This window comes from Phaethon aethereus, assembly GCF_964289735.1.
Source record: "Phaethon aethereus genome assembly, chromosome: 1".
Taxonomy (NCBI): Eukaryota; Metazoa; Chordata; class Aves; order Phaethontiformes; family Phaethontidae; genus Phaethon; species Phaethon aethereus.
Window position 1 is genome coordinate 120,693,384 of NC_138575.1, and position 15,399 is coordinate 120,708,782.

At 42.8% G+C, this 15,399-nt stretch overlaps 1 protein-coding gene across 1 annotated transcript; it reads left to right on the forward strand.

Annotated features, from left to right (window-relative positions):
- Window positions 1-5,799: 5,799 nt before the first annotated feature.
- GET1 (guided entry of tail-anchored proteins factor 1) lies at window positions 5,800-12,603 on the forward strand (the record flags this gene model as incomplete). Its single annotated transcript, XM_082014160.1, has 5 exons — window positions 5,800-5,889; window positions 8,201-8,366; window positions 9,788-9,855; window positions 10,706-10,820; window positions 12,530-12,603. 5 exons carry the CDS (start codon window positions 5,800-5,802, stop codon window positions 12,601-12,603), a joined length of 513 nt encoding a protein of 170 aa, XP_081870286.1.
- Between the last annotated feature and the right edge of the window lie 2,796 nt (window positions 12,604-15,399).

The window sequence follows — 15,399 nt, forward strand, 5'->3', positions numbered from 1 at the left end:
GTAAGTTGTCTTGTACACTCAGGTAGGATCCTGTACTTTCCTCGCCTACCAAAACACATTCATCTACCTCATCTACCTACAAACCAAATACTTTTTTTCTCTACTCAAAGATCTATCTGCAAACTGATATATCAGTGTGATAAAATTCAGATAGGCTTTTTTTTCTATCTTAAAAAAAATTACTTTTCAGTGCAACAACCAGACAGAATGCATGAATCACACACTTAAATAAAGAAAAAAATCATCTGACTATCTTATCAGCAAACTCCACTGAACTAATTAAAATGAGCAAAGTGTTCAATATTGTGGAAACCTGAGACCAATTCTAGGCCTGTTGCCACATGAAAACTTGCGTTTCATCCAGTTGTTAACAGCTGCCCTAGTAAGAGGCACTGCTTCTCCCTACAGATCTTGTCCTAAATTTAAAACTAAATTATGTCCACTTTCCAGAAAAAGAATACAGCATGGAGGATGTTTTAAGTTAGATGATCAGTGACTCTAAACACTTCCACAACACTGCCATTTTAGCACAGTATCACAGCCAAGGCTCATGTGGCATGTTCATTTCTTCAGCAACAACAACTATTAGTTCCTGTACTTTCTCTTCCATCCCTGTAACCAACCTGCCCCTCCTGCCAGCACTGTCTGTATCTATGACTCCTTTATATGTTATCTCAACTTTGGTTAAATAATTTCAACTTTGGCTTTTCAGTGAAAACTGTTTCCAGTCCCAAGAAAATGCATACTGCATTCGTCAAAAAACTTTTGTAGCAAGAAGGAACCTCTCTTCCAGTAACAGCAAAGGCAGACTAAAACCCAAACCAAATGCTGCAGAGACAGACATCCCACCCTCCCCACACACAGAGCAGTATAACCTCTGTACACCCCTGCCTGTATTATTTTGCCAAGACCTACCCGCAGGGAGAACAGCCCCTCTCTTCGGGACATTATCCTGTATTGGAACTTTGGTCAAATTCTCACCTTTTCCCCTTAATTTCAGGGACTATTATCACATCATTGCAGCTCTTTTTGGGGCAACTAGAATTTTTCAGGTCTATTCACTAATATTTCAATAGCCTACATCTCTCTTTAGGCAGAAATAGATTCTATTGTTAGAACTGCATGTTTCTGACAGATGTTTGGATAAACCCATACAGTAAGTTATCCATCTGCTTTGCACCAAAGAGTACAGGCAACTTTACCTCCTCACTTTTAGCTTCCCCATTTTCTGCAGGCAAGTTGTCCTTTGTCTGTTCTTGGTTTGTCTCTTCTGCCTGTTTTCCTTTAGGCCCCTTTTTCCCCTTTGATTGAGCTTTCTTGTCCTCAGATTTATCCTACAATGAAATAAATCTCCAGTAAGTAAATTCTTATGACCTGCAAGGTAAACTTCGAAAATAATAAAAAGCAGAAGACCAAGATGGACTTGCTAAACAGCAAGAGCTATTACTGACAACTAATGAGCTAGCACATAGTTCAACTACCAAAAAAGTTTTCCAAACTATATACAAACAGTTGCAGTTTCAGATAGTAAGTAAAATGAGAGAACCAAACTGGGTTGAGAAGTTAACTGGACTCTGGTGGCTAGACAGAGAAATTTGTAATAGATTATTTAACCTCCTGGCGTGTAAAAAAACCAGCAATGCAGTCCTTCCACTTTGTAAAAACAAAGTACTTGAACACTCTCCCCCCCCCTCATATTGATGGGTGGGAATTTCAGTAACCTAAACAAACACATCACCCAGAAGTATCATTTTCAGTGCTCCTCTGTTAGTATCCCAGTCACATCCTCTGTACTTACATGACTGTTGTTAAATGGGTAGGGAAGAAATATTTGTTCAAGAGCTACTTTCATATAAACACGTAATACATCCTCCCAGACACTCCTTAGAGCAACCCAATGCTACAAAGTTTGCCTGTCCTCCAGCTGATCCTCCTACTTACAAAGTACTTCTGTCAATTCAGAATTACATAAATGTACTGGTTTGGACACCGTCTGTCAAATATTACTTTATAATACTGACAAATATTTTCAATACATGACAAACTACAACACTTTTTCTGGGCAGGTACAATGTGAGTAAGTGGCAAGACAACGTAATGCATTTATACCTCCCAGCAGAAGACCACTATGCTGATCTACCTTAAAATGTATCTTATCTCATTAAAAAAAAAACATTGTGTGCATTGCACAAATATGTTCTTCAAATTATGTCCTAATTTTTTGTCTCTGACCTAAAAATTCACTCCAAGAAATAAAGTTCTCAGTTTTGCACATTTTAAGTACTGTAGAAATGCGCATCTCAGGTTACTATGAGAAACTATTTGGTCAAAAGTATTCCATACTATCTTCACCCAAAGCATTCCTCCTTACAAAACCTATGCAACTTCCTTACTTCACACATGCGGCTTTTTAATAGCTATCTGAATACATTTTCTATTTTACATGAATGCTCATGGAAAATACTGTCTTCATGAAAATACGGTTTTGCCAACCAATTGCAACCACCAAGCAAAAGTTGCAAGTGTTTTACATCACTGGATACAAACACATAGTAAGTTAAATTACATATACAAGAGGCGCAAGGGAAGAAAAAATCAGCGCTGAAGCATCTTGTGTTAGATAACTAAATCATCATGTCCATAAAGCTTTAGAAACTCTCTGCTCCTATATTTTTTTTTAATTCCTCAAGAGCACAAAGAAAGCAGTTGAAACATGGCAATGGAAAAAAAAATACTTCTGAAAAGCTATAAAGGCTAAACTCAGTATTACAAATTCAGGTAACAGACAATTTCACAAGTAGACTTCTGTGTTTTGATTGTCAAAATATATTTTTCTTCATTAGTATTTATTAGAAAAAACCCACCAAGTAACTCCATAATAAGCAAACTTCTCACAACCAGAAAAAATACTGTTGAAGTTTTAAAAAGTTACAAAGTTGATGCAAAGAAGCACATTTTGATGGATAAAATACGGAAGAAAGATAGTAACAAAAAAAAAAAAATTAAAAACCTGTTATTTGACTGGTATGTAACAGTGAAATATTTCTGCCACCCATTTAAATAAAGTCCAGAGACAGCTAAAATGAGAAAGTATTGAAGCTGGAGAAGTAAAACACCATCAGAACAAAAGAGATTTTTAGATTAGCAATGAGAAAGTTTCCAAATGACAAAAGATTTTAGTGACAGCATGAGTTTTAGAATGAAGAGGATCAAATGTAAAACAAGTTATATGTTTACTTGAATTGCCGATGGCAACAGCAATTTAAAAAAAACATAAAAAGATTGTTCATATATTCACATTACAGCAGCATTCCATGGAGGCCTCATGGAAGGCGTTCTACTTAATAGTCTGAGATGGCAATTGTTTGTCATATACTTGGTTTACATGAGTATGTTACCAGCTATGAACTGTGGAAATGTTTCTTTCTAGCAGTAAAGTAGTTATAGGCAGCAAGTCAGTATCATGCGTATCAGTTGGCATCAACTAGCAGCATTAGGAATTAGATGCACCACACAAAGACACAGGAAAAAACAGAGAATCAGAACTGAAGTAAAATTGGAAAGCTTCCCCAAATTCCTTAGGCTTATAACTTCGAGAATGGGAATGCACTGATACTGAAACCATTGTAATGGAGGTGCATTACTGGTAAGTAACTGTTCAGTAGGATTAATAAAATTAAAACGTCAGAAAATCTGCCAAGCAGAGTTCTAGATTAGTGTATTTGAAATGCTCTTAAGCCATACATTAAAAAGAAAAGCTGATAATCACAAAGGAACACTTAAAAACACATATCCCAACAAGCCAACAGATACACAGCCTCTTTTATTTCTCCCAAGAAACAACGAATTTTACACCTCAGTTATTGGCACTACAAAAGCTATGCTGAAAAATCAAAAGATCATACTAAACCACACTTACTTAGACATACGCACCAAGACCTGAAAGCTAAGACTACATGAATGGAAACTTAGTCCTTTTTCAGTGGCAGCTGAAATTCAAGTATTTTTTCCCCCATCGTAACACACTGCTTTACACTGTTAATATGTTTTATCCCCTTGTGTTACAGCAATGAAATACAATCCTATGCACCATCGCTTCGACATAGTTCTGCTCAGTACCAACCTACCACCTGGCACCTGTGAATCAGTGCCCACATTTCTAGGCAACACTTCCAGCGCTCACCATCAAACGGTGGTGGAAGGTACCTGTAGACAGCGGCAGAAGCACCTGGAAGGGGTATTCCAGGTAAACAAGCGCTCCCATAAGGGACACTGAAGATGAGAGAAGATGTGCGGACACCAAGCATCGAGGGCGCAAAACGGGACGCCACTGGGCACGTGCACAACGAACCCCACCACCTCCTCTCCCTCCCCTCTTCCCCGTGACTCTCACCTTTGACCCCACTTTTTTTGGTTTCGGCTCTACTTTGGCCGGAGCAGGTTTCTGAGAAGACAGAATAAGGGAGAGACTCGGTAATCCCCTTTTCGGTAGAGGAAGACAGACCCGCCCCGCCCAGCCCGGCAGGGACACCCCCCCTCACCCCCCCCTCCAGTACTTACCGCCGACAGCCGCGCCGAGCGCCTCTTCGGCTACAGACAGGGAAAAGAGAGAGAAACGGCGTGAGCGGGCAGGCAAGCCGGGAGCGGCCTGGGGCGGCCCCGCCTGGCCACCGCCCTGCCCGGGGCACCTACCTCCGCCGGGGCCTCCCCGTCCGCCGCCGCCGCCGCCGCCACCTGCCGAGACAAACCGCGCGCGTCAGGCGGCGCACGCGCCACAGGCCGCCGGCGGGGCAGGAGAACGCACGAGCACGTGACACCGCCGCTCGCCCGCCCCCTCCCCCCCCCACCCCCCCCGCCGCTTTCGGATGCCCGGTCCCGGAGAGGCGAGGCGCCCAGGGAGCCCCCGCCGAACCTTCCAGACACCGCCGCCGCCCCCAGCAGCGGGGCCGCCGCCACAGGCTACCAGGCTGGCTGGCTGGCAAGGGGAAGGCGCCGGTTCCAGTCGGCGAGCGCTGGCGGCCGCCGCACCAGTGCCCGCGGAGCGGCCACTTCTCTCTCGGCCCCGTCCACCGCGCCGGTCAGACCAGCCCCAGCCCCACACCCGCCCGTCCCTGCGACGGTGGTGCGGGACCGTCCCGAGGAAGCGCGGTTCCCCAGCGGCGGCGGCTCCTCTCCTTCCCGCCCGCGTCACCTTTCTCTTCGGCATGGCGAGGCTGCGCGGCGGCGGCTGCCGCCCGGCTGCTGCGCCCGCTGGGTGCCTCACGGTGAGCCGCTGCGGCTGCCTGCGAGCCCGCCTCGCTGCGCAGGGAAACCTCCCCCCCTCCCCCGTCCCAGCAGCGCCAGCGGCACCGCAACAGGATCCAGCCGGATTGGAGACGGGGGCGGGGGGGGAGACACGACGACGACTACGGCGGGGGGGACGCTCCCCGCTCTCCGGCCGCCGCCAGCACCGCCCCGCCCGCCGGCACGAGGGGCGCCTCCACGGGGCGGGGCCGGGCCGGGCGCCGCCAGCTACCCCACTGCGCGCCCCCCGCCCAGTTTCGCGCGAGGCGGGACCTCTTACCTACCCACCGCCTCCCCCTTGCCGGAGGAAGGGGGGGGCGCGGCCCTCTTGATTGGCCAGCCCCTGTCACGTGGCCGCACCTGTCCCCGTTTCCCCCTCACACAGGCACCCACCCGCCACCCCACGTGCGCGGGGGAGTCGCCCCGACGCGATGCCGCCCGCGCGGGAGGCCCCATAGTGCCGGCGGTGGGGGCGTGGGGAGGGAGGGGGCGTGCCCGCCCGCGGAGGCGCGCGGCATGGCGGAGAGCGGTGCCTGGCTGCTAGTGCTGAGCGCCGTCTTCCTCTGCAACGCTCTCAAGATCCTCCTGCCCTCCTGCTCCTCCATCGTAAGTGACGTCACCGCGCCCGCCCCGCCCCCCCGCCGGCTAGGGGAGAGGAGGGGGTGGTGGTGGCGGCCGTTACTAAATCAGGGCCGCGCCGCTGGTGGCGGGGCTGCGGGCAGGCCTTCACCCTGCCCGCCCGGCCTTTGCCGCCCTCCGCGAGACAAGGCGGGGCGGGGGGGGCGCTGGGCCCTCGGGTGCGCTAAGGAAGGGGTGAGGCCGCCGGGCAGGGCGTTACGGCGGCACTTATGAAGCGCCCGGTGTTTTGCGGAGGTGGTGTCACCCCCGCCTGACCGCTGAGAGATGAGGTGAAGGGGGGGAGCGGTGCGGAGGGCTCCAGGTGCCTGGGGGGGGCCCGTAGCGCGTCCCCAGCTGTGACTGGCAGGGCCTAGTCCTGCTCGGCGCCTTAGGAGAGGGGAGGCTTGAGAGGCTGGTGCTGGGGGAGCTGGAGATGGTGAGACCGCACACCCTAACAGCGGGTGGCTGCAGCAGCCTCGATTAAGCAGGACTTTGGAGCAAAGTTCTGGGTAATGAGTTATCAGTGTCTTCAGTGGTGGTCCTGAGGCGCTTAGGACACTGCAGGGAGTATAAAGGACAGCTTTGCTCAGTCTTCCATGTTCGCAGCAGATGGACACCTCCCTCGTTGGGAAGGGAGATCAGTGGATCCAGAGATTAAGGAGTTAGGCATCATAGGAGAAAGCCTTAAGTCGCAGTCACTAATCAGGATGCCCCCTAGTCTGATCTTAAGCATTTCTATGGAAGCGTGGATAACGGAATTATGGACCAATAAACTCTGTGACTGCCAAATAAATTTACGTGTGAGCAAGCATGCTGAAATACCTATTGTTCTGCTCTTTCGCGTTAATAACTTCACTGTCACACAGATCAGTGCACGCTGTTCAATAATGGCTAAAAATCCTTTAAAACATAAATTACTTTTAGTGCTTTGGGAAGCTGAACTAGGTGTTACTGTAGATGACTAATGAAAATCTCTGCTCAACTTTCTGCTCTGTTTCCTGACAGAAAGTAGTGTAATGTTCTCATTGACTGCAGTTCTGAGAACATCATTTGTGGGGAAATAACTACATGTGTCTTGAGAGAGCTAGAAAATTTTCCTAAGGAACAGCAAGAAAAGTATTTTACGTTCTTTGTATCTTCATTGTTAAGGTAGAAGGAGTTCATGAACCAACAAGTAGGTGGTGCTTCATGAAATGGATGTGGGAAAGTAAAAGCAGTGGAGGAAATGTTTGCTAACACCTTTTTATATGTCTGTCGGTAGGAAATAATTTTAGCCAAGAGATCAGTAAGATGTTATAAGAAAACTGCATTTAAATGCATGAATAAGATGTAAGAAAAATAACTAATGCAAATTTGCGTTTCTGGTTTTGAGGCAGTGGTAAGATACTGTGCTAGATGGATCACAACTCTCAACCAAAAATGGCAATTTGTGACTTTCCAACAGCCCAGACTAAGCAATCTGTAATCTAGAGGAGTGATTCCCAACTGTGGAGACATGCATTATTGGTGAGGTCTAAAATCGGGCTTGAGTGAATAAAGTTTTCACATTAAATTAGTTTAGACCCTTGCTGAGGCTTCTGGAGCTTGAAATGGGAATGAAGAATGACCAAAGGGGCTTTGCTGGAGCTGGGAGGAGTAGTGATGGAAGGGAGAGCTTCCCTGGTACTTCCTGTCTGGCACATATCAGGTGTGTGTGTGTATAAAGCAGCGCATGATGAGGAGTGTAGGGAGGGAGGACAGCAGTTCAGCTCAGGATGCAGCGGCAGGCAGGGCCTGTGAGGTTTGAAAGGTCTCAGAAGGTAGCATCATTGCCAGTAGGGAGATGAGGACATGCCTTCACATCTCCCTTTTTGTCTTGTCTGATAATCACAGTAAAGGGATCACTTTTGAAATCTGGGTGATAAACACAAAAGTGTGTAAAAATCACCAAAAAGGTAGTTTCTTCACGCATGTGCTATGAATAGCTGCGTATTCTGTGATACTATGTAGTATGAAGGCAGAAATATAGAAGGAAAAGGCAGTTAACCATAGTAGAAAAGGGGAAAATCATTGCTCTATGGGAACCATTATCTTTGACCCTTTTCGTTTTGCTCGAGTCAGAACAAGAGAGTAAAAATTCTTTGGCTTTTAGAACATGTTGCAGGTGTTAAGCCAAGGTTTTCCTGTGTCTTGATGAAAAAAGGGTCTTGCTTTAATGGGAGGCTTTTGAGTATGTAAACAGGTGATCATGCTTTATGCATACTAAAGAAAATGAGCGGAATTCTGGATAAATAACTGATACTGTTTCTTTACTTCTTAGATATCCAGACTGTTACAAAAGGATGCAGAGCACGAGTCCCAAATGAGAGCTGAAATTCAGAACATGAAGCAAGAACTCTCAACAATTAGTATGATGGATGAGTTTGCCAGATATGCCCGTCTGGAAAGAAAGATTAACAAAATGACTGACAAGCTTAAAACTCATGGTAGAGTGCAATGTTTACTCCTTTTTCTAGTTTCTCAAAAGAAACTTTTTTCCAAGAGTGTTTTCAATATTAAGTATATTTCTTCTTCCAGTTTTCTCCTCCCCTGTTATCCATTTCCAGTGCTTGTTTGGTCCTTCCTCCCTCCCTCTTTCTCCACCTCCCCCACCCCTCACCCTGCTCCTGTTTCGAGACCTTACTTTTGTCTCTCAGTTCTGCATTGTTCTGTATACACTGATAAGGGAGTGATTTAAGTATAAAATTTTTCCTACAAGGAATTTCCTGGGCTTCACTTTAATTATTTACTCTTTCTGATCACTGAATCATGTTTTGAATAAGTTGAGGAAGTCTTCTGCCATTAAAATATAGAAGTAACACCATAAGGCTGCATATCTTCACTGCAAAAGGATGCATTGCTTGGTTGGGGATATTTGGTTGGTGTACTGCGTAATGCTAGAGAGAAAGCATTGATCTATAAGGTAACCAGCTGAGATCTTTCCTGTCATTTTGTCATCGTGTTTGACCTTATGCCACAGCTTTTGTGATAAACCTGTAGTGCTTTGTCTCAATTAGGATTTTACAGTAGTATAATCCATCATCTTGTGGTAGAAAGTACACATAAACCTTTGGCACCAGAGCTTTTGCTCTTGTCTCTGCCCAAACCTGCTAATTGATCCTAACAGGACAGGAGAACACTTGCTTTATCTGCCTCCTCTGTGCAGAACAGATGGATGTTTATATGCACCTTGCTTGGAGGAAGGACAATGTTTACAACTGGCAGGTTTGGATTGCTTTCAGTAGTAGTATTCTTAACTCAGTAATTTCAGTTAAACTAGATTTGAGTAGTTTACTTAGCAAGCAACAGCATTGTTTTAGAAAACTTAAGGCCACCATTATGTTTGAAGGTGTGCTGTCTTCACTGGTCTTCTTTATATTGGTCTGAGGTACTGTGACGAGAAAAATAGGCATGAGAAATTTTAATACTGAACCTGACAAAAATTCGTTCAGCGAAGGAAGAATCTTAACCATGTTCCTGAATGAAATAAGGCAGAAAGTGCACCTGCTAAAGCCAGCATTCTCCTCTTTTAGGGGAGACCTAAAGAACCTAAAGCAGGTTCTTAAATTAGTAACCACTGTTATTATTTGGGAATAGTGTTCTTGATCACGTGTGACATTTCTCTGTCTAGAATATCAGTGTTTTGCAACTTTTCATAGTATTACTAATAAGAAACTACTGTGTGATACGAACTTAGCACTTTCTTGCAGAAGAGTGTGTTCAATATACCTAGGAGGCATTTCAAAAGATATTTTTTAAACAGTGTAGTATCTTCATTTGAGGAGTGAAATATTAATAAATTACTAGTTTCATATAAGTGTAATTCACTGTTATAAATAATGCAGAGTAATATTTTTTCTTTTAACAGTGAAAGCACGAACTGCCCAATTAGCCAAAATAAAGTGGGTTATAAATATTGTATTCTACATCTTACAAGTAAGTAAATATTTTATTACAAATACAAATTACTAAACCAAATCCTTGGTAGTGTTACAATTCTCTCCTGCATTTATTGGCTGATGATTAGTCACACAAGTGTTTGACATTCCAATGACACAGTGCATGCCAAACTGAAAGAGTTTCTTGAAACAGAAGGGAGAGTATTGCTGATTAGGTCTGATAGTTATGGATGGAAGGAGTTTTGAGTTTTATTTTAGCTCTGTGTTTCTGGTTTTGAGATGGCAAGTTAAGAGTTTGTCTTAGCTCTTTAATCACTGGGGGTTTTTTCCATTTATATATGGCACTGGACCCAGGAAAATTCCAACAGATGGAAATATAATTTACTTATGTTTTTGAAAATGAAATATGCTTTTGCTGAGGATGTAAATCTCTGCTTACAGCTGCCACACATTTCCCCATGGTGCCTCATCAGACTGTCACTGTAGTTCAGGCTTGATGCCAAAGAACTGTCTGCTAATAAGAACGACAGTGATCACCCTGAGGATGTCCTTAGGGTAATGTTAAAGCTAATTGGATTCCTAGCAGGCAAGGATTATGGCTGAAAACAGTCATCAGAATCTAACAGTTACTATGTTTGTCTATGCTGGATTGGAACCAGGGTCTGAAAAGAAAGCAGTATTTTCCAACATCTTGCTGCTACCTCTAAATATTGTGTATAAATTTAAGGTCATACTGACTTTAAAAATATTTTGAACTTGCTTAAGAGCAACAACAAAGTGACTATTCCCTTGAGTTAGAATTTGTTGTCTGGTGTTTCAAAATAGCGGTGAAAATGTACATTGCTGTGTATTATTATTATCCAAGCTAATAAAAATTTCAATTCTAGGCTTCCTTGATGATCTCTCTGATTTGGAAGTACTATTCTGAGCCAGTTACAGTGCTGCCAAGCAAGTGGCTTGCTCCACTAGAGCGCTTGGTAGCCTTTCCTACAGGGGTGGCAGGTAAGGACTGCACATTGGAAAAAATACATTTTCCAATCCCATGCTAACAATGTGGTGACGAAGAGCATATGTAGATTAAAAGCGCTGCTGCTGTATGTTTCTTCTAACTCCCTTAAAACAGGGAGGAGTTTCAAACATTTGATTAGCTGTTTCCTGTGTATTCAGTTCTTGTTTATTTAACTGACAATGAAATGGGCTATTTTTCATTTTTATTTCTTCTCAAACAGAACAGCTTTATCTTTATCTATATGGAACAGACTGTGGAGAGGATTTCAAATCAGAAATGTTTTATTTATTTATATAGTATACGTATATGTTACATTTAGTCCACTGAAATAGTAGAATTGGGTTTAAAAATGGGCAAATACTTCATAGGTCTGTATTGCTTACATGTGTTTCTTATGAACCACTGGGGTTTCGTAGTAGCATAACTTCAGAGTGGTTTAGGTATGCTTTCTCTTGGCATTTTGTCTTGTCTGTTTCTGCCCTTTTCCTGTCGCAGTTCTGTTGCATTTTTACCTACTTAAATCCTTTTCTTTTGGGCAGTTTAACAAACTAGTGATCAGAACCATTTCACAGGTTGTAGATACCTGTTTCTGGGTGAAAAGTGTGCGGGCTCTGTGCTAACGGGATAAGTAGACAGGCAGAATGACAGCACAATGTAGTGTGGAAATTTACCTTCAAGCTAACATGCTGCTGGTGAATCTTCATGTTAGACGTGTAGTTCTAACTGCCTTAGAAGGAATTCCAAAATATGTTGTTGGAATTGTATGTTGTATTTTGATTAGCTGTCTAGAGAATGATTTGTATCCAGCATGCTTACTGGACCAGAGAGGAATCTGCTTCTGTCCAGTGTAGGGGAATAGGCCTTGGAAGACAGTTAAGTAGCATCTGAAGGGATTTAAAAAGGTTCAGACCCATGTCTGCCTTCACATCTCCCTTTTTGTCTTGTCTGATAATCACAGTAAAGGGATCGCTTTTGAAATCTGGGTGATAAACACAAAAGTGTGTAAAAATCACCAAAAAGGTAGTTTCTTCACGCATGTGCTATGAATAGCTGCGTATTCTGTGATACTATGTAGTATGATTCTATGCAGTCTGCCATACGGACCTGCTGTGTATTACAGTCAGGGCACACTCTCTGTTCCACCATACCAACACAAATGTCTGTGCTGCTAGTTGGGATGACAGGACCCTTGAAGAGAGCAGTGCAAGACCTCCAGGTTGGTAGCGAAGCTCTCGGTAGTGTTTTTCTATATAGCTGTATGGGGAGCAAGGGGAAAGGAGAGAGGTATGGATTGAATACTTTTAAAAAGACTGATTTAATACTTTTTACCTCTCTCACATCTTGAATTTAGGTTCTAGCAAAATATTCTGCTACTTGCCAAGCCTTTAACTTCAGCACCTTAGACACTTTCTGTTAGGTACATAGCAAACGTTTGTAGCTGAGGTTTGTATGTACCATGCTTTGGGTCATATTCGTGTTATTTGGTACTCTTTGTCCCCAGTCTTCAGGTTTTCTCAGGACCAGCGTGGAGCTAGCTGCCATCCCTTGGAGACATATGTATATAAAAAGAAAAATGTTTTGTTCCTGTTCGCCTCATAAGTCTTAGGTTTCATTTTTTACACTTCCAAAGTTGTTTTCAGATGCGTGTGTGCTTCAGAGTTATTGATGCAATGACTTAAATCGTGTTTTATATCTCTTTCAGGTGGTGTTGGAATTACGTGTTGGCTTGTGGTTTGTAATAAAGTTGTAGCTATCCTGCTGCACCCTTTCAGCTGAAGGAATCCCAGTAATCCATGGAGTCCTTAACTACGTGTTCATTATCACTGTTTTATATGAATAAAAAAAAGAAGGAACAGTTGTTTTTCATAAGACTAGGTCTGAGATAGTCTTTGTTACTTCATTTGGATATCGATCAGTATTCCTCTTGGTTTATCTTATCTTTCCTTAGTTTGTTTTTCAGTTTGGTGGTCAGTTTTCAAAGAATAGCATTGCTGTTTATAGAACGTCATCTTGTGTCTTATTTCAACAAGGATGAACACCGTTTCATGGCAGAACCGTAAGACTTTCATGGCATATATGCACCAAAAAAGTGTTGGATTTGTATTTTTAAGTTGGAAATGCGCTTGCGTTAGGAATTAATTTGGGAGCTTTTGCTTCTTTGCTGTACAATATGGTAGTCTCACCCAAAGGTGGGATTATGTTTGGTGACAAGGAGTACTAGAGGATAGAGGTAGGTGGTTTGGTTGGCTTAGGGTAAAACAGAATTAGTTTCCTCCTTGTTATTTTTTATGCTAGAACTGGTGTATTCTTGGGCTGTCTTAGGAAATGCGTTACTGATATATATGCAGAATCAGCTTTTTATCTCTTATGACACTCAGTTGCCAAATACAGGACGGCTGGATACTTTTTCCTCCCTGACTTTTAAAATTTATTGAACACTTGAATTTTTTCCTACTTTTATTGTTAACTGACCTGTCCTTTCTTGCCATTCTTTCTGCTTCCCAAACTGAATGAGGATCACTGAAACCGCTTCCTTCCACGTTTTGGGAGGAAAGGTCTGGCCAAACTTTTCAAGCTCCATGTTAATAAAGAGGAAGGAGATGACAGCGCCGTTCCTTCAGAGGACTACATTTCTAAGGGCTTTAGCATACATTGACAACAGTCCAGGATAGCCTGAAACAACTGTGTAAATGTACAAAGGCAAATTAGTGGTTTAAATGTCTAAAGTAGTTACAGAATGGTAGCAAGCAGGCAGAGGAGGGGAAAAAAATTTGCTGTTATGGAGTAAATCCTTCTTGCTGTCTTTAGGTACAGGAAACGGCCACAATACTTTGGGTTTAAAGGAGGACAGAATTCTTCCTAGTACTGTGCCTGTAGAACAGTGACAAAGTTGCGTTATCTTCTGTGCTACAGCGATCTGCAGCCGAATTGTTGCTGCCCGAAAAGACAAATGCATTTGTAAACTTCTTGTACACTTTTTTTTTTTTTTTTTTTTTTTACTTGAGCCTGAACAAAGCTCTAGGGGACGGGGGACACGCTTCCCTCTTCCGCTGGGCTTTGGCGATTCTGGTTCAGCTTCCCACTCTGTACAGTGGAATGCATCTGTGATGTTATTTCAGGTCCCTTGCTGTCCTTCAGGAAGGAAGGGGCTAGGGCCCCTCCATAATCAGCACTGTATTTAGAAATCAGTTCAAAAGGTCATGATACATTGTGTGTGTACATATATGCATGAAATGTTTTTTGGTTTTTTAAATGTTAATTTAAAAAGAAATGTTTTTATATTAGGGATTACATTTAGCCAACATGAAAACAGATGCATTAAATATCAAGAAAAAATGTTGTGGTTGGATCTTATGTGTAATTGTTTTTCATAACAAAATAAAGCTTTTCAACCCATCTCAGGTTTTCTAATCCATTTTTCAATGTTAATTACAGTTTTCCTAAAAAAAACGAAAACAAAACCTAAAACCAATGCACTCCTCCCTGCCCCCCCTCCTCCCGCCATGTTCTTGCATAAGGAGATACTGTTGGAATCAACAGGACTAATTTATTTTTTTAAAGTATTTAGGACAGATTATTTAATTATGACATTGACATATTTCTGAATCTAAAGGTGTGGCTACTGATATTTCAGTAGCTTGTTATGGAGTTTAACACAGTTTAACACAGTAAAGTCAACAAAAGCTGCATCATTTAAAATTTTCACAGTGGCATTTGTTGTTTATCCACACTTAGCCATGGGGTCATCAAATATGCAGTTTGTTGGCTGCTCCAGCCAAACATTTGGGTGAATAAGGGGAAAAGGACTTTTGGTCACCTTGTCAGGCCAGGTAGGAGCATTGGCTTATGTATGCTTGCTTGCTTTTAGTTTTGGGACAGCAGTAGAGGCATTGTAGAAGTATTAATAGTCCACATAGGAGAAACACCTACTTCTCTGACTGCACAAAGTTATGCCTTGAAACCTGGACACTGTATGGCTTCAGCACTACAGGAAAAACCATCAAAATTTTGAAAGGAAATATGATGCAAGTAGGTGCAGATCTAAATGTTTTGATAACCTTTAAAAGCTTTTGCAGTGTAATTTTTTGAAGTTGTTTTTTAAGCGCTACTGCCTTTTAAAATTAATAGAATAGGCATCATTTTCCCTAACTTCACATCGTTTTAGCAAGAGTTTCATGAATTAGTATGAGGAACAAAACATAATCCTCCTACCCTCGCTTACATAACCTTAAACACAGGATTTTTAGAGGCTTTTTGAGAACTGGACATGCCTGACTTCTCCAAAACAATAGTCTACTCTTGCACATTCATCTTTGGATGTCAGCTGTGGAAGTTACCAGGCAAACTGCTTTGATAAATTCTAACAGTGGAAAAGAATGAAGCTTTAGAGCTTTATAATGCTAGTGAAAACAATGTAATAGCAAATTATTTTTATTGTGTGTGAATTCTGGAAGCTATTTCAGGAGTGCAGAAAATTAAAAAAATTATTTTCTTTTATTGCATTGTTGGTACGAACCCAATGATTAACCTTATGAAATCAGATTGCTCACTTCAGCCAGCTAACAAATAATT